We start from the raw sequence: 18,869 nt of genomic DNA on the forward strand, positions 1-18,869 counted from the left end.
TATTTACTATTTTATTACATTTGAGTCAACATGCCAGTGTTTTTACCTCACACTGTGTTTTCTACAGTTTATGGTTTCCGGTCATTAAAATGTTTTAGTTTAAAGGTTTCTATTTGTAGAACAACCTTGTTGACTTTTAGTTTCATAAGAAAAAGACTGAAAGTGTTTTTGGTTCTTTGCAGCAGAAACAGACACGTGTGTGTGTGTGTGTGTGCGCGCACGCAAATGATGCAGGAAGTCATGTGCAGTTGAGTAATCCTTTTGTTTCAGAAGACTTTAAGCTGAATGAAGAACAACAGCATAAAAAATTAAAATAAAGCTCCAAGCGTCTAAATAAAAGGTATAAATAGTTGATTTCTTTAAACGCTGAGTGGAAAACCTTCAACAGTTCCTGTTTATGTCTATAGGTTAAAGATGCACTTAAAAAAATGCTTTATGTAAGAGCACTTTAATTGACTTTGAACAATAATCCTGCAATTCTTGGTCACTGTTTATGGTACAAGAGCCGATTATGATGCAGGTTTTTTTGTATCCATTTTCGGAGCTGCTGCAGCTTTAAATCAACAACAATCTACAGCAGAACTGCTCAGATTCACACGGATAAACCCAACTGCACCGCTCAAGGGCAAAGGTTACTTTTGTGTGCGTGTTTTGTGTCTACCGTCACCGTTCTGTTTACTAGTCGGGACTATAATGTCATATTGTAGTTGGAAAAATTCCCCCGCCCACATTGAAGATTAGCCACAAAGGTGATGAATACTGATGTGTACAAATGGTTATGTTCTGCTGAACGTTCGAGAGAAGAAGCGAGAAGCAGGCGCAATTTTAAAAACTTCTTTAATTTATATCTTTAAAATTAAAAACATCTGATTTGCATTCTACCACCTCCAAAGGCACAGTCATACTCATAGCAGACCAAATTCAGAAAACACTGCCACTAAACACCTTTTTTTTTTTTCTTTCCTCAATTTGTTTTGTACATTAGAAACAACACGCTATAAAAATGACTAAACATGTTCACTGTTCAAACCATGTTGTGTGACAGAGATGAAAAAAACTGGAGCACTGAACTCCATTTTCTAAGATAATGTGCTGGTTTGAAGACAAAAGTATCGAACAATTCAAAATGAGATGTTTATACCAACCAATTTTGATGACAAGTGTTTAAGAATAAGGATGTCTGAAGCAAAACAAGCCATTGAGAGGGGAGGTGAGATGAAAGGCGGTGGAGGACCGTGCAGAAGAAGCTGTCGGGTTTCTCACCTCTCACCGAATTCTCTGAACTGCATGGAGCAATACGAGATATTTACATGTCTTCTGACGCCTCCACCTCACTTCAAAGAAACCGAGAAACACTTCGGATAACTCCTTCTGAGTTTTAAAGACGAGAGTCGACGTGTGCAAAGAGGCTGGGCCGAGGCCTGTTTGTGGTGAGGGTTATCGGGTATGAGAGAGGATCGATAACTGAACGTACAATCACAAACCAATCATGGACACGAATGCTGCTTACAATGTGTGACGACACGGCACCGTACACTGCACAAGAGGTTCACTTAGTGACAACGCAAGGTCAAAAAAGGTGGATAAATTTACAGCAGAATATATCACCGTTCTTACTCAGGCACAGGCCTCCGAAAAAAAACAAAGGGAGAATCTAAAAATCACAAGAGTCTGGGATCAAAGTAAACCGGTTTGGCACAAGTGGGAAAACATTTCGGAAGAAGGCAAGAAAATAATGTCTCAAAAGGAGAATGAGGCCACAGAGGAACTTAAAAAAAGGACAGGATTAAAGCACTTCAAACATAAAACGTGACACGTACAGTACCTCTCTCGTGAAATCAAAGCTTCAGTAAAAGAGTGAGGATTTTTGCAGCAACTAACGGGAGTCCCTAATCCGCAACCAAAGCTTCTTTTTTTTTTTTTTAACAAGTGTGTGTAGCAGCTGCGGCAGGCACTCCAAAAAACACACGTTTTTCCTTTACAGGCAAATAAAACCAAAGAGGGCATCGACGCGCACCTCCTAAATCAAACATATATCAGAAAGTATCTACAGAAACACTTTGCATGACTCACAGTCACACAAACGTGGAAATGCACATCCAATCAGCACCCAGGAATAACAGCAGACAGAAAGCACACAAACACACTGAACCCCACCCCAAACCTCCCCCATGTGTGTCGTCTTTCACAAATCTCTCCTCGCTTTAGTTTCACGTTGCGTTTCACACACGAGTAACAACTAAATTCAAGCTCCCGTTTGCACCCTCCTCCTGGAGACGTTACCTCTATACACACATTGCAGCATTTCAAGACCACCTACATATGGCAGTGAAAACTTCAGGAGGGTCTTTTTTCTCAGTGAGGCAACAGGTTGCAACGGAACGACATAAATTAAACATGCCTGGCTTTAGTTCTTTTTTGTTTTGTTTTTTTACAGAATCATACAACTGAGGGTTAAAATGTTCTGTGGTTCTCTTTGTATTTAAAAGTCTGGTTTCTGGAGCCACGTCAGATTGCAGTAACAGTGATGGTGGTGTAAATGAAAGGTGTCAACAGGTGGTTGTGCCCATCCAGGCAGCAGCAGTTAATGACCGAGAGTGTTTTGACCGCGTGTGCTTAAACAACAGCTTGCAGCGAGAGTGTTCACAAACATCGACAAGATCTATTTACATATATCAAATGTATAAATAAGTGTTCTTTGTACATCTGTGTGTGTGTGAGATGAAGATTAGCAGCACATATGTGTCACTGGTTAGTTGTCAGCTGAGCCGGTGGTGAAGAGGACTCGCTGATCAGTTCTGGCTAACTTAGCGGGCGGCTCCAGAGACTCCTCTCCGAGCCCGGTGCCGTCAGAGGGAAGGGACAGCTCCTGGCCTTCTTCCTCGCTCTCCTCCTCTTCCTCCTCTTCCTCTTCTGTGGTTGAAAAATGGAGGTGGTTATGGCTAATGCTTGGAAAGTGATGGTAGTCGGTGTTGGTGATCGGGCAGAAAAAGCACAAACCTTTGTCGGGATCCAGTGTGTTCAGACCTCGACCTAAACTGGCAAACTAATGGCAGGAGGAAATGACAGATTAAATACGGCTTCTATTATTGTAATATTTGTGTTTATGTCAGTGCGTGTGGTTACTGGTACCTCTCCCATAACAGCAATGGGAGTCTCTCCTTTAGCCTGAGCCACTCTGTGCTCTATAAGGTAGTACATGTACTCATCGTACAAAAGACGGATCAAGTGAAAGGACCCAAAACTGGCTGCACTCCGCAGGGTCAGGTCTCGGATCACCATGGAACTGAAGAGTGAGGGTAGAGAGAAAAACCCGTCACACGGATATCAATTCTCTAAACAAAAATGGGAAGTAATATGTCTCGGTGTGATACTATGACACATCCATTGTCTAATTTCCTCATTTCTACATCCTCAGTTTCTATTCTCAGCTTCTGTCACAACATCTCAGACCCTCCCAACGGGATTCTGAGCAGAGAACACAACAACAGACTGGAGGTAAGAGGAACCGGGGTGCAGGCGTTTAACAAACTGAGGGTTAGATGAACAGAAAGGTGTTCATAGCTACATGCATATTTACTTAACAGTCAGTTTACAATATGAGATAATGTGTCATGCTTTCTTTAGATGATACACCTGCCCTCCTCACAGCTCCTCCTGCAGCTTCCTCTCACTTCAAACTCACGCTACAAAGTGAGACGTTCATCAAAATACGTTGCAGGTTGATTTCTGGGTCTCAGGCCGGAAGAGGGAGGAGATCAGGAGGCACAAATGAGACAAATATGATGAGCCTCAACAGGAATGCATCTAACTCCTCATTTAGTAACTCCTGTCTCACGCTGATGGATCCATTTTTAAAATCTCAGGCCTGGCTGCACCACCTTAACATTCAGACAGATAAGAAAAACTAAAGTGGTTTGTTCTCATTTCTTTACATTCCGTGACAAGATTCTTAGGGATGCTAAGCTAGAGACGTAGGGACTGCATTCCTGTAAGTCTTGATTTTGTCGTTTTCAGTAGTGAAATAGAGTTTGAAAACTGAAACATGTTAATAGTGGAAAGGAACAGAAACTCGTTCAAAAGAAGCAGTCAAACAGCAAGTTATTCCCAGGGGTCATCACCTTTTAACCACAATGACAAACCTATCGTGGCATTTCAGTATTTAAAGATTTCACATCCTACATCTGCAAACATGAGAATTTGAGGTCTTGAAAACATTGTCCAAGACTAGGATTATTAAAATACTGATCTCAAATGTTCTTTAAACAAGACATACGCTGAAAACAAATGCAAACATCTACACTGGGAGTTATTTGGTGACTGAAAAAAAAGCACGTAATATGTTTGTTTTATCGAGTTCTTGAAGCTTTTGGCTCAAATTCAGAATCCAACATCAACAAGCAACATAAACATCAATTCAATCCTGTTGTACCTGTAAAAGGACCACTTCAGTAGGAAGAGTTTGGCAGCTTTAGGGAAAGAAGGGCTGTGCTGGTAGGGCTTCAGGACTTGGGAGACCACGCCGTCAAGCCACACGGCCCACTGCTCCAACGAGTTCTGCTGCTGGAGGGTCAGCTTGAAGTCCTGCTCGAGCCGCTGGACAACACGGTCCTCACACCTGCACACCCATGAAGCCTGCTCCTGCAGAGGGTGATCGAGACATAAAGATGTCAGTATCAGGCAGTCATACCTGGCATTGGCTTTACCTGGAGAGGGCAGAAAGGTGGCTTCATGTTTGTTTGGAGAATCCGTTTAAAAGAGACCTCGGGTTACAGTCAGATACAGAGACAAACGTTTGATTAGGATTTAAATCAAACACTGGGTTCTGTGTTAATGCTTTAAAAGAAGGCTTCTGAGAAAAAGACAAACGGTTTCCTGGTTTGAAAGGTTACATGTACAACAGAATGACTGAAACTGGCTGCAGAAGTCATAGCTAACCTCAATGAAACCACAACCTACATCAGAAATAGTTGCATTTGCACACACACACACAAAAAACATCTGCAAGACTCTCAAGCACTGACACTAAAAGTCATGCACACACACATCCTCTGAAATCCAAAGATGAAACCAACCTGGACGTTAGCAAAGTCGACGCGGTTGAGGTCAGACAGCATCTGATTGATCTGAGCCGTGTTCTGGAGAACAGCGCGGGCTGCCTGGGCGAGATGGTTCAGGCTGGTGTAGCGGCGCAGCGTTTGGGCAAATGCATTGGCTGATGTCACCTGAGAAAGAACATGGGGGAGAATTACGGCTCAGACATAAATAACATGTCAAAATATCTTCTAAATAACAGAATTGTCTAATCTGGCTGTTTTAATGCAGGAAAAGCTGATTTATGAGAATGAATTTGTTGCTGCTTTTATTTCCTTTCACCTTGTAAATTTTGAATAATCTAATTTTTGACTTTCAGACCTAAAACCACACTGCTCTCTCAAATCCAAGTTATTATAAGAGGACAGTACCTTGATGCGAACCATTTCCTCGGGGATGTTCATCATGGCGTTAGTCAGCCAGCTCTCTAGGCTCTTGGCAAAGTTTCGAATGGCTTGAGTTAAGGCACCTGGAAGAAGCGAGAGGTCAAAATTTACTCAAGAATATTTATAGTTCTGTAAATAATTTTTTTTTTAAAACTCCAGTTTGCCCAAATTATGTGGATGTAGATATGTCTTTGACAACACTGCAGTGATAAAAAAAAATCTGTGTAAATGCCAGTAAGTTAGCTTTCACAGCAAAAAACTGGATGCACAATACAGAAAATATGTTTTGCTTGTTACAATCTATTAAAGAAGTCATAGAAATGTTTCAAGTACAATCTGACAAATATGATAAGCTCCAGTTAGGACTGGAAAAAAGCATATTTTAAGTATGGATGAACTGGCTTCAGCAGGAATCTATATTGTTTCCTAACGTATTACTTCCTGCAGAGCCTTACTGGGGATGGGTCTGAGGACGTCAGGGATGAGGATCTCCACCAGGCTCTGGTATAGGCTGTTGTCACAGTCACGGCTCCAGCGCAGCACTGGCTCGTACTTGCACAGCAACACCAGGCAGGATTTCGGGAGACGCTTCTCTGACTCATCGTGACTGTCAAAACACACAGTTAATAAGGCAATGATCCTGTCACTGCAAGGAGACATTTTTGTTCCTTCTAGTGCGGGCCGAATCAGATTTGTTTGCCTACAGCAAATAAAAAGAACTCACACAGCCATGGTGGCATCTCCGGCCTGACTTTGGCTGAACCTCCAGAAGGTCTTCCACAGAGTCTCCACCAACGTAAACTGCAGGTTGACCATCACATCCACTATGGCCTGAGAAAAAAAACACAGCAATAATGTCTCATACAGCAACAGCTGATCATGAATGATGAAGGAAAAGCAGATTATTAAAAAAAGCAACGCGGTGGAGCCAGAATGTGATTCATAAAAGCTGATTGGACAAAAGTTTGTACGAGGAATCATTTTTAAATACAGAAAAATGAAAATTGCACATATCAAAAAGGGTAATCCTAACAAATCACAATATAACTTGTGGGAAAAATGTATTACCATTTTTCACTCGTGTATTTTTTTGTTTCAAATAGAGTCTCTGGGTGCCAGAATTGTTTTAAGCCATCATCCATCAGTCAGACTCGAATTAAAGGCCTGTTTGCGTTGGCCTCATGGATGACTACACCCATTTATTTAAACAATATTTGGGTTCAAGTTGGCAGAAAAAAGGGGTAAATGTCACCAACACAGTAAAGTCACCCCTATGTGAGTGCAACAAACTTTTTTCCTTTACCTCACAGTGTTCTCTGTAAAGCAGCTGAAAGCTCTTTATGTGCTCGAGTTCAATCCCCTCTGGCAGAGGCTTCCCCTGCAGATCGATATCCGGAAACTCTGGGAGGGCTCTGGAAGCATCTGGAGAAAGACAAGAAGCAACTTTAGAAACAAATCACATTAAATCTAAACAACACTGAGTGGGTTTACATTGACCGAGCATGGAATATTGAAAAACCTGGTTGTGCATATCTGTTTGGATAAAAAATACAAGGATTCAGGGGCCATTACTCCAAAGCAGGTTCAACAAATTCAGAACATCTTCTGACTCAGTTTTCTCTAACATTTAGATGACACAAAGTGTTTCCAACTCTTGGGTATGTGTGTGTTTCTGTAAAATGAGTTGACTTTTAAATATTGTTGCCATAAGATTAAAGCATAGGTAGATATAATCAGACCGGAGCCCATTTTATTAAATTACTGTCCTACAGGTGCCGACTGTTATTGGAACAGATATACATCAAACTGAACTGTTGGTCAAACCCTTTGGCTGGTATGATACGTTTAACATTATTAGTATAATCTAATAAGATGCCTAAATTTGAAATTGACATTTAGTAGATTTATACATAATATAAGTTTTTATAAAAGTGAACTCACCAAGGAACTGCTGGTACTGCTGGACCTGGGTGCTGATGTCCACATGTCCTGATCCCTGCTGCTGTTGCTGCTGCTGTCCTGATCCTGCCGCTGTGCCGTTGGTCATTCCCTCAACTTTATGCACCGGCTTCAATCTAAAAGGAACAACAGAAAGAAGTGCATCGAACATTTAGATCTAGTAAAAACATGATCAATAATCGTGCAACAGAAGATAAAACAAGATTCAATAACACAACTAACAAGGACATGGATTCAGGAGAACAGCTGGATGGCCATAGTGGTTTCATGACAAGCAAGATGTGACCTGAGTGTGCGTTTTCGGTCATACCTCTGTTTCTGCGAGAATGGCTGCTGCCTCATGGCCAGATGTTGCTGGTCTTCCATCAGACGAAGAAGAGAAGAGCCTGCCTTGATTCTCAGCCCATAGTAGTGGTATTTAGAATTACCCCTAGTAGGAGAAGATAAAATGTACTTTTTTAGAAAACAAATAATTTGGTAAAAAGAGATTGTGTAGCTTTTAGTCACATTTGAAACAACAGGTGCCCCATCATCATCATCATCATCATCATCATCATATGTAAAAATGGTCTAACAGATCTCTGCACATCAGCCTGGGTGTCTGGCGATCTTACCGAGTGCCCAGGCGCCGCGTGCGAAGCCCCATGAACACTGATCTGATGAGTTTCCCAAAAGAAGCAGCATTAACGGGCTCAAGTTTCTGCTCCTGGCAGTGCAGCAGGTAGTGGCAGTAAAGGGTGGAACGTGGCAGACTGACTCCTTCAGCTGTCTCATAGTTGTCCAGCAACCACTGTACCTGACACACAGGCAATTGGAAAAAGAGAGGAAGAAAGCTGGCGCGATTAGAAATACTGCAGGTATCAGTGAGAACATTCTGCTCAAAATGTACATGCTTATTAACAAACACATTACACATGTTAAGATTATTATAAAGTGCATGCACACACATAATCACACACGTTTTCTTAAAAATAAACCATACAAACACAAATCCACTCGTACTTATAGCTGGTAAACCATTCCAGAATGAAAACACATCTGTTTGCGTGCCGTGGCATACAACTTTGGTATGCAATGAATCAATGACCTGGAAAAACTGATGGGATGTCTGCTGAACACATTTTAATTAATATTATCATATGGGACCTAATATGATGAATTTGGAATGAACAGTATCGTGTTGAGGCATTTCAAGCAGTTTTTAAATGCCCCTCATCGCATGCACTGCAATGACATGAAAATGATGAGGTCATGGTTTTGTTTTCTTTGAGGAGGAAATCACAGTTTGATAAAACTACTGTTTCCTGCACTTTTTAATTGTGGTCAGGACTCATTAGTTCATCCTCAGCTTTTTCTGCAATGCATTTTTTTTTTATTTAATTTTTTTTAAATTGTGCTTTCCACTTGACAAAACTCCACTATGACATCATCAGTGTGCGCCACCGAAGGTTTGTGTGGATGAGAACAGAACGAGAAAAAACTCCTGCGCCTGGCACCTCTGCATACCTTCTTGTCTGCCGACGGCACGCTACTCTCCTCGCCCTCTGTAATACTCACAGTGGCTGGGGAGGCACGGGCGGTGTGTGAGTAGCTCTGACTGTTCCCAGCTGCCCCTCCATTGCTGCTGCTGCTGCTGCTGCTGCTGCCCAGCATGTAACCCCCCTGGATCACGTAGCTGCCCGCCGCGCTACCGTTGGTGCCTGCCCCCTCCTCTGAACCGTTGGTGGTACCCCCCGCGGTCACCACGGTGGCCCCGCCCCCCGTTGCACTCGTGGGCTGGGCCACAAACATGGACACCCCGCCCGTGGTGCCAGCAGTCACAGAAACGGTCAGAGATGTGCCAGGGGAAGATGCCTGTGAGACTGAAGTTGGCTGAGCTTCGTAATACTGGGCAGCTGTGGTCTGGGTGTACAGGGGGGGTTCATTGTAAGGGAAGGTGCTGGAGCGACTGGATGAGAGACATACAAAGACGCATCAGAAACAAAGGAAATTATAAGACAAATCAACATCTGCAAAAGAAAAATTTCTCTTTATGGACATTTCTCAAAAATATGATTGGAGACAGTTTTTTTCTAACATGGTGCTTGTGGTGTAGCTGGCGTCCCCTCCTTCCACATACTGCACTTGGTTGGTGTACACGTGTTGCACCGGCACTGGTGTGAGCTGCTGCTGGACCTGAACAGTAATCACACACACAGACATCCAATAAACCCTTGCACACGTTGGTACATCTTTTTAACTGTTCCATCAACCAAGCATCCTAAACTTCTTGTATGGTCTTCTTTTTTAATATAGAAAACTGCAAATATTTCTCTGCTTCTTCACCTCTATTGTTTCCCTAACCTACTTGGAAAAGGAAAGCTGTCTGTGGCCTGGGCCATCTGTAGTCCATGTAGTCTCTTGATGCCAAGGCCAGATATTGAGGGTTTCCTTTCAGGTGCTGAAGCTGCAATTCTTCTAGTCTCCTATCCCTGGCTAACTTGGGAACGTCTGTAGAAAGGGGAAGCTAAAAGGTGGCAAGTTGGACTATAAATACAGTGAGCTGACTAGTATCAAGCTAGAATGAGACGAAGTTGTAAAAGGTTTGTTTGTGTCAGAGATAATCTCAAGATAACATTTTTATATGAAGCCATAAAGAATTGCTTGTTTGGACCATCAGCATTAATAAAGATGGACGAAGTGTCCCCACCTTTTCCTGAATGTTGTCTCTTTTAGCGCTGCAATGTTATATTTTTGGAGCCAGCGTCTGTGTACTAGGAACATTGGGGCTGTATTGTCGTCCTGCCTACAGACCATCCCAACAAACCAACAGGCTGTCACACTGTCCGTGTGTATCATGACACTTTACTTTAAGCCTCAAGTAACTAAAATTAAATCTATGAAAAAAATGCATTTTTGAACATACAGCAGCAAGGTAAGGACTATGTGAATCAACAAAAATCAACACCCGAAAAAATTATAGGAAGTGTATTTTTATTTTTTAGCCAGGAAAATGTCCCTTTCATTTACATGAAGGGGGGGCGGGACTTAGACCTACAGGGGGCGCTCATCTGTAGAGGTTTCAACTTCCGGTTTCCGGTCCTGTCTCTAACTATAGTCTAACTTGATGGTCTGTACTTTACAAATTTAGAGACAACTTTTGTGGCGTGTCTATGTGCGTGCATGACTTACTTCCTGTGTGATATGAACAGGCTGTAAATTGGTGACGCTCAGCTGTGTGCCCGGCTCAGTTTTGGTTATCTGGGAAGTGGCCTGCACCACAGACCTCTGTTGAGAAGAAGATTCTCTCAGCACAGAAAGGTTTTAAAACCAAAGAACCAACAAGTTAATGCTGCATTCGTGTATTTTACCTGCTGGGCTGTCTGCACTTGCTGAACAACTTGTGTAGGAACTCCTGTCTGTACAACAGCTGGAGGAGGGCTGGAGTCTGACACGCTGTCACTTGAGTGAAGGGAACCCTCTGAAAGATAAAGGCAGCACCTTTTCATGCAAATAATTTCATTGTACCTTTTCATGTAAATATCTTCACTGAACTCATGCAAGTAACATTATTTTAGTTTTATTACCCTGATGAGATTCTGTCTGTTCAACCTGTCAAATGTTTTGAATTAGTAGTTTTCCCTTTATTTGCTCAGGAAAAAGAAAACTCTTCACATTAAAAATTACTTTATGACTTAGAAATCTACAGTTACTTTTGTTTTATTTTATGTTTTATGGTTACATTTTAAAAATTTCTCAGAAATAATAACAGAAACAAACTAGTTTTTAATCAAATGAATAATTCTTTTATATGTCATATCACTGTATGAGTCTCAATCAGATGTGCAAAGCTCCAAAATAAAAAAAAACAATTGACCTTTTCTTCTCTCAGGCCCTTGAAGAGAAACTGAGAAAGAAAGGCTCATTCATAAAGCTGTTTTCAGTTCTGAAAACTGAAACACACTTTAAAAAGAAAAAAAAAAAGCCTTGTTGGCTTTTATTCAAGCACTTCTCAGTCACCCAGGTCATGGCAATCCTTAAACTGTGTTTAAGACTTTTATATAATATAACAGTATGTTAAGTTCAGTCTTTACCTGTGACTGTGACAACAATGTACTGAGGCGTGCTTTGAGCATTTCCAGTCTGTGTGGGGGAACCCTGGATCTCTGCAGTCACATACTGCGTCTGAGCCGGCTGTGCATGTGCGGCGGGCTGGGTTTGACTCGCAGCCGCAGGCTTCTGAGCGGTGACGGCGGCCGTCTGTTCAGGAGGAGTCGTTTGGCCCGAGGGTGTGACAACAGTGGGAGCGGCCACGGTAGTCTGAATCTCTGCTAAAAACTGAGGCGTTGTTGCAGGGGTGGAGGCAGCGTCAGGTTGACCTGGCGTCACGGTAACAGCAGCCCCCTGAGTTTGAGCGGCTGGTGGGATCTCCCCTACGTAGGCTGAGGTGGCCATTACAAGAACTGCTAATCACCCTAGGAAAAAAACACAAGATATCCCACTGCTGGTAAACACCAAGATGCTTTAAATAACCAACACAGATGGACCGATATAGCTGAGGGGTTTTTTTTTTTCAAACTATTAGGAAAAAGAAAACTGCTAAAACATACAGCTAGAGCTTCTTAGTTATATTTTGAGTTACAGCCATAAAATGACACTACTTGCCACAGTACGTTTTGAAAGTTCAAGTGCAGATGGGCAGCAATAAAACTAATCTGTGGGCAAACGTTTACCACGGCTGGGGACATTTTCATTTGCAAGCGCACAATGCAAATTAAAGAATAAGGGGTAAGTTACAGCACTGGTGTGGCAGACCTGTGGGCGATGCAGCTAAAAACAGGCTGTGAGGGAGAAACAATTGAAGGGAATCAGTATTTTGGTGTCTTGTTACCTGTAATGTGATCACAGTACCTTCAGCCTTTCAAAGCTGTTGAAAGAGTTGGGAAAAATCACTTACCACATCCACCGTATGTCTTCCTGTTTTCATGCTTTGCGTCAGACATAGTTACATGTAGAGCACAAAAGTTTAATCTGTGCTAAATCCTAAATATGTATTTATAAGGCTAGTGAATTAGACAATTTAATAAGGTCTATGTGAAGGTAACTAATTAAGGAAGAAACAATAAAATGAAAGAAGAAAGGTTTAAAATCTGATCACTACAGAGCAGTGATAAATTGATTGCATTTTGTTTTAAATAGTCTTGCTACAACCATAAGCACCCAAATGTTGCCCAGACTTCAACATTTTCTATAAACACTTTAAATAAGAGTACACATAAATACTGCACCAGTGTGTTTCAAGGACGTGTTGATGCATTGTAAATACACAAACATTTCCCATAATGTACTTCATGAGCCTTCAAAAATCCCCTTTGACTAAAAACAGCAGCAAAAACTTGCAAAAAGTTGCCCCGAAATCCATCAAATACACTTGCATTTTTTTTAATTGTTAAAGAAATAATAAAAGTCTCAGCACACACATTGCACTCATAACAGCTGCTGTTTCTGTATATTGAAGTAAGCATTAATTATTAAAGATTTGTTGTCCACTGGAAATGCTATATTGATTAAATTGTGAACAATAACTGACTACAGTAACAGAATAGTTGTTGCTCATTTTGTGTTATTCCGTTGAAGTTTGAGTATTTATCCTTAATTTACGTGTCTATTAGCGCTTATAAAACTTTGTTACACTTTAAAAATGGTAATTAATTTGTTAAAACGACCTATAAAGAGGGCGAACTTCCCTCAGACCTGCCGAGCACCTGCTGAACGCCCTGCTTCGCCACGCCCCTTCCGCGTTAAATGTCCGCCACCTGCCACAGCTGGCTCTAATTTCACTGATTGTCCAAACACCTTCAACACCTGAGCGATCACACAAACCGCAAAGGGCAACCCCTTTCAGCCAGACTGTCTCAACTTAATATGCCTTTTAGGTATGGGGCGACATCTAACCGCTGTATTTCGGATAATGGCACAACCTCGTGTGGTTAAAAGGGGGGAAAAAAAAGCCCTTCCAATGTACATTATATGCCGAAAACATGAAGAACATTAAAATCGTGGGGTTTCATCGCGTTAGCTGGAAGCGGTGCCGGGCACAAGCATGTCGTGACACAGTACTGATGCAAGGCAATTTGAGCAGCAAGCTAACTGGTCTCTACAACAACCGCCATTTTGTACCTTTTGCATTTGACATCGCCATAACAACGGCCTGCTGCTTGCCTATGCATCTGGGGCTGCGTCGTCACGGCAGGCAAGACTCCGTGTCATTCCAATGAGACTGCATACACAATCACCGCCGCATTTCACGAAACGCAGTTAACGTGGGATCGGACCAACGGCTAACGTTACGGCTAACCTCGCTGGGAGGCAGTTGCTTCTGTTATGGCCACTGAAACAACAAGGAAAACACAGCACAATTCAACTGAGGCGTCCGAGAATAAAAATGTTCTACGTACCTAACGCTTCACCTCTGGCTCCGCGTGCAAACCCCCCCACTGATAAATTATCTTTTTTTATTATTTTTTTTATGGCGGATTCAGTTGTTGTTGTTGATTCTCGTTGCTGGGTTCTGGTCGCCAGGGCTACCGTGGCTATGGCGCTTCGTCCTCACCAGGGCAACTGTTGCTACCCACCCGCTCCCCTTCCTCCCCCTTCTTTACTCTGATTGGCTGAGGGCTGCCAAATAGTCTTAAAGTGACAGTGCCCCCTTAGCTTTTTTTTTTTTTTTTTTAACTACAAAGCCTTCCACGCCCATTTGTATGTTCACAACTATGGCGGATAATGTACCAGTAAAAACAATAGACATGTCCTGTTACAGGCAGTATTCAGCTGATAGTGAAATAAAAGCTGTCATAAGAATTATTACCTACACGTATTAAGCAAGTTGGTTTTATCAGGACATGCTAAAACTATACTCCAGTCTATTTCTTTAACAATAAAACTGTCAGATTCCGACTGTTTCACTTATTTGATAAACGTCAAACAACTGCAGTTTATTAAGTTCCCCACTTCCTGCATTCCCTTGATTTATATTGCAAATATTGTGAACACACTATTGTTTTTTCTAGCAAATAAATATATCTCACTTCATTGCTGGAGTTGCAAAAAAAAAAGCACTAAGTCATAGTAAGTCATAGTACTTTATTAAACGCTTTCCAATGACCTCAACATAGCTGTGCGTTAATGAGTGTCAGGGTGGTCACTCTCCCAAAATGCCATTTTGTCTGGTTTTTATCCTTGCATTAATTACAGATTCACCATCTCCATTGTAGTTTTCTAAATGAGCAACCTTTGACTGTGTGAATGCAGATAAAAATGTGTTTTATATTTTACTGACTCATAATAGGACCTCTGTGTTATCTGTTTCTGAAAATGTCACTGGACCTGTCTCGGGGCCTTTCTGTTCACCTTTTGGCAAAGGGCTAACAAAAAAGGTAATTTGCAGAAAAGAAAACCAATGCAATCAGGTGTGAATTAAAGATGGCAAAACCAATGTAGTCGTAAATCTTATCATGGTAAACATGGTCAGTAAACATTTAATTTTCAGGCTAAGTCATGTTGTTAACATATTTGCACATTTTTTGTTTCCAAAATAAACTATAGGCCTATTTCTTCCTTTAGGAACCTGTGAAATCAATTACTGCACTGATCAAACTAGTCAGTGGTGTCTATAGAGCTAAATCAGATTTGAACTATTTCTAATTAAAAAAAAAAAGATGAGGAATATTTCTTGTTTTTTTTCCAAATAAACACAATAAAACAACTTGCCAGTCAAGTTTTCTTTCACCGTTTGCAATCTTGCATACAATGTTTTGTGTGCACTGATGATTATGAAATGTTTTATTAAATCCAGTTTACACAGACCTGAAGAAACATCACACTGAGGGACACTAAAGGGGACAAATTAACATCACAAGCTGACACACGGATCACAGAAGCTTCCATCACGTTTGTCGATTAGGCCACCTTTGGACGGCCTTTTGTTTCCATAAAGGTCTCTCACTGTATCTCTCTTCAGAATCTCTTTCTCTGCTGGAAAAGGCCTGCATGCGCAGAGTGGATGTCTGCCATGCATGGCTCCAATCTCCTTTATAAACCACCCCTGGGTCACTTGTAGAGTCACAGCTCATGCAAACAGGGAGACGGAATCACCTCTGATTTTGAATATTTTATCCTTGCTTTATTTGCTTGTGGGCACCATGTGGAAAGCTGTGGTTCTGGTTGCGTGTCTGATTGTGGCTGAGGCTCAGCCCATGGAGGATCCAGCATACGGCGTGAAACTCTGCGGCCGAGAGTTCATTCGGGCGGTCATCTTCACTTGTGGAGGTTCACGATGGAGACGGTCACTCAGGAGTCCAGGTATGACATAAGGTGTTACCTCTCCACCTTCTCTGTTTCATAATAGGATTTGCTACTTTAAAATTTATTGTATTATACCTTTTTTTCATCCACCTATGATTTATTTAAAGTAATCAGGGTTAATGCAACTTTCATAATGAACATTATATTGAACAATTTGGTTCTAACTTGGAATATACGGACATTTTTGCCCATTTTCAGGTAAATCAAATGCTTAGAAAATGGGCCTGTAAGTATTTTTACTATAGAGAAAGAATACAAACAATCACATTTTTCCCATGTTGTTTGCTGGAACTGGCTTAGTTAAGATTTAAAATTAATTGAACTTGTCAGATATATAGTATATAGCTTTAGACTTACAAAATTACTTCCTATTTCCCTATAAATAGGTAAATCTGACAGCAAATCTGAGACTTGTCGTTCTTGAATTATGCCATCTACAAATCTTTAATGACAATACAGATGATGAACAAGTGTCTGTTTAATTTTTTTTTATTTTTTTTCTCAGAAAGAAAAGAATAAGGATTGTCTGATGTTTGATTTACCAGTTTTTGTCTTTTCGCCAGCAGATGTTTCAGAGGACCCGTTCAGCTCCCACCAAGACGAGTCTTCAGAGGGCTTGAATCCCAACTTGGCCGTGGAAAGTCTCCTTCAGAGAAACAAGGATCTCAGCTTCACAACAACCAGAGACAACCAGGAGGGAGTGTTCAGCAGATCTGCGCGTTCTTTCATCACCGACGAGATCCTGGAAGCTCTTCGCAAAGCTGACCGCAAAGGCCGGGACGTCGTGGTGGGTCTGTCCAACGCCTGCTGCAAGTGGGGCTGCAGCAAAAGTGAGATTAGCTCCCTGTGCTGAGAGCTGATGTACGAGATCTGAATGCACGCGCTGGCAGACAGTGTTTTTACACTGACAAACCATCACACAAATATGCACACACACATTTATGTTCACTTCCAATTCCCAAGAACTTGAATCTGTTTGTGGTGTTTCACGTTTCATTATTGGGTGAATCTTTATATGTTTTTATGTCCAGGACATCATTTTTGTTTGTAGATAAATAACTGTGATATGTGTTTTGTTTTTATTTTTGTCCTGATGCAACTGTTGAGAACTTGGTGGTATAAGTTGTTTGTTCAAACTATTTTCTAACAACTTCATAAAATGTCACTCATGTTTAAGAAGGTCTAATCTCATTTGTAAAAATCAACTGAGTTTTCTTTTTTTCATACTTTGTATTTGTTTCATATAACAGAGATTGGTTGATGTTAGAAATTCAGATGAGCAACAAACCTGTCATAAAACTAAAATGCCTTACCTATACACATATTGCATTGTCTTTTTTTACTTTAATTACAAAAGTTATATTCATCACATGTACTTTCTAGGATTATGATTCTTGTTTTGGGTGCGAGATCCCGGACGAGCCCCTAAATATCTTGTGGTCCGTGTGTCAAAAAGTGACTTAAAAGACACATAACATGGAGTCCAGACAAATACAGTGTTTTGAATTATTGTTAATAGAAACAATATCCACAAACAAAACTCAACGGATTTGGGAACCCAGGCCAAAACAAACAAAGGAGGGAAAAAGCGTCAAACCAGCCAAGCAAATGTTCCTTTTAAAGTCTTGCCAACCAGTTAAGTCTGGAAACAAAGGACCCGTTAATTAAGAAGATATATCCTTTATAAAATGACACAGGAGCATGTATCACAAATAATAAACTTATTTAAAAAAAGACTTTTGACAGAAATATTGAGAATCTTTGATCAACTAATAGTGTCACTGCTAAAAGTCATAAATCTGAAATACTTTTGGAGCTGAAGAGAAATATTATCAACAAAATGTTCTGCAATCAAGATTCAAATAATACTACTTCTACAAAAATAACTTTAACATAACACGACAAAACGTGTTGATATTACAACAAGTTATTTGTAATTCATTCAAATTGTGACGTGTCAGAGTCTGTGGATAACACATTTGCCTCGTCCAGCTTCCATGAATGTATGTTCATTCAGTGCAGGAACCGAAGGTCCACAAGTCTAACTACACTTCTTGTTTTTTTAATCATAAATGTACTGTAAAATTTACTTGAGAAACACAAATGAAAAGATCACACTTTAGTAACACTGCATCACTAATAAGGGAAGTCATTAACTAGACACTTTTAATGTGCTCTTCAGTATTATACTGAAGACAAGAAAGGCTTCATAACTAAATAAAGAGAAAAGGAATCAGAAGGACATTAAAACAATTAAAATGCAGTTCAGATGCAGTGTGCTGTTCTTAAAATCATTTTCCTTATCCAGAAACAGAGTAAACCACATTATACAAGCAGGATTCTGTTTGTTTTGAATATCCAAATCCAAATTAAATATCCAAACTTTCTTCACCACAAATTATGAAACGTCAACACAACAAAACATCTACATACACGTAAACATAAACGTCTTCTACATTTTGCAGGCTCCAAAACTTGCAATCTAATTTAAAACAGCAAAGGCTAACTTTCAATCTAGAGCTATACGATGCTGTACAAATGTTTTAAATAACATCTAATGTTTCATATTTTGCTTCCAAGAAGCCAGACTTTCTTGTAGTCTTTAAAAGTTGTCTTTATCAATAGTTCTTCAGGCTTTATGGGGGTCCTTCACAATTTTTTTTTTTTATCTAACCTTGGCAGCTTTTTTTCCAGTCCATGCTGACCATGACAGCATATTGTGCAGTGTCTGCCTAAAAAGAGGAAAATGGATGGTTAGCAAACAAAACAAAAAACAAGAAATGTCAAGTCTAAAAGAAGCAGCAGAAGAACAGTATCCAGCAAAGACCTGAAACAGGACTTGAGAACTTCATCATCTATTAGTTGATTATCACTGTGTAATTTTAGCTAGCTCTGCAGTAATTGCCTTGCTTATGTGTCAAACTGTGTCACTTTAATAGGTTTCAACAAAATAAATTGGAACAAATTGTGGCTTTGTTGTAGGCTGGAGATAAAAAAAAATGCTTTCAGATCCTATAAAAAGGGTTCTATGTTAGATTGTCTGTTATGTGTCCACAAACTGGTTCAACCTTTGAATTTGAGTTTTTT

General features: G+C 40.6%; 2 protein-coding genes across 7 annotated transcripts; one reads left to right on the forward strand and one right to left on the reverse strand.

Moving 5' to 3' along the window:
- Positions 1–820: 820 nt before the first annotated feature.
- rfx1a (regulatory factor X, 1a (influences HLA class II expression)) lies at positions 821–14,045 on the reverse strand. Of its 5 annotated transcripts, none has more exons than XM_037978624.1 (18): positions 13,877–14,045; positions 11,513–11,893; positions 10,790–10,899; positions 10,611–10,706; positions 9,517–9,614; positions 8,997–9,387; positions 8,054–8,229; positions 7,750–7,869; positions 7,422–7,555; positions 6,784–6,902; positions 6,205–6,311; positions 5,936–6,087; positions 5,466–5,563; positions 5,076–5,225; positions 4,433–4,641; positions 3,133–3,286; positions 3,001–3,046; positions 821–2,913 (listed from the first exon to the last, which is right to left on the reverse strand). In XM_037978624.1, the coding sequence occupies exons 2-18, from the start codon at positions 11,871–11,873 to the stop codon at positions 2,753–2,755; spliced, it is 2,682 nt and encodes an 893-aa protein (XP_037834552.1). In that variant the 5' UTR covers positions 11,874–11,893; positions 13,877–14,045; the 3' UTR covers positions 821–2,752. The 5 variants fall into 5 exon arrangements, with proteins under 5 accessions (XP_037834552.1, XP_017277470.1, XP_024862930.1 ...); XM_017421981.3 differs by having other exon boundaries at positions 8,054–8,235; XM_025007162.2 differs by having other exon boundaries at positions 8,946–9,387.
- A 1,145-nt stretch (positions 14,046–15,190) lies between these two features.
- On the forward strand, positions 15,191–17,085 carry LOC108239288 (relaxin-3-like). 2 transcript variants are annotated; one of them, XM_017421911.3, is made up of 2 exons: positions 15,191–15,779; positions 16,346–17,085. In XM_017421911.3, exons 1-2 carry the CDS (start codon positions 15,494–15,496, stop codon positions 16,633–16,635), a joined length of 576 nt encoding a protein of 191 aa, XP_017277400.2. In that variant the 5' UTR covers positions 15,191–15,493; the 3' UTR covers positions 16,636–17,085. The 2 variants fall into 2 exon arrangements, with proteins under 2 accessions (XP_017277400.2, XP_017277401.2); XM_017421912.3 differs by having other exon boundaries at positions 16,349–17,085.
- The last annotated feature ends 1,784 nt before the right edge of the window (positions 17,086–18,869 follow it).

This window comes from Kryptolebias marmoratus, linkage group LG12 (assembly GCF_001649575.2).
Source record: "Kryptolebias marmoratus isolate JLee-2015 linkage group LG12, ASM164957v2, whole genome shotgun sequence".
Taxonomy (NCBI): domain Eukaryota; kingdom Metazoa; phylum Chordata; class Actinopteri; order Cyprinodontiformes; family Rivulidae; genus Kryptolebias; species Kryptolebias marmoratus.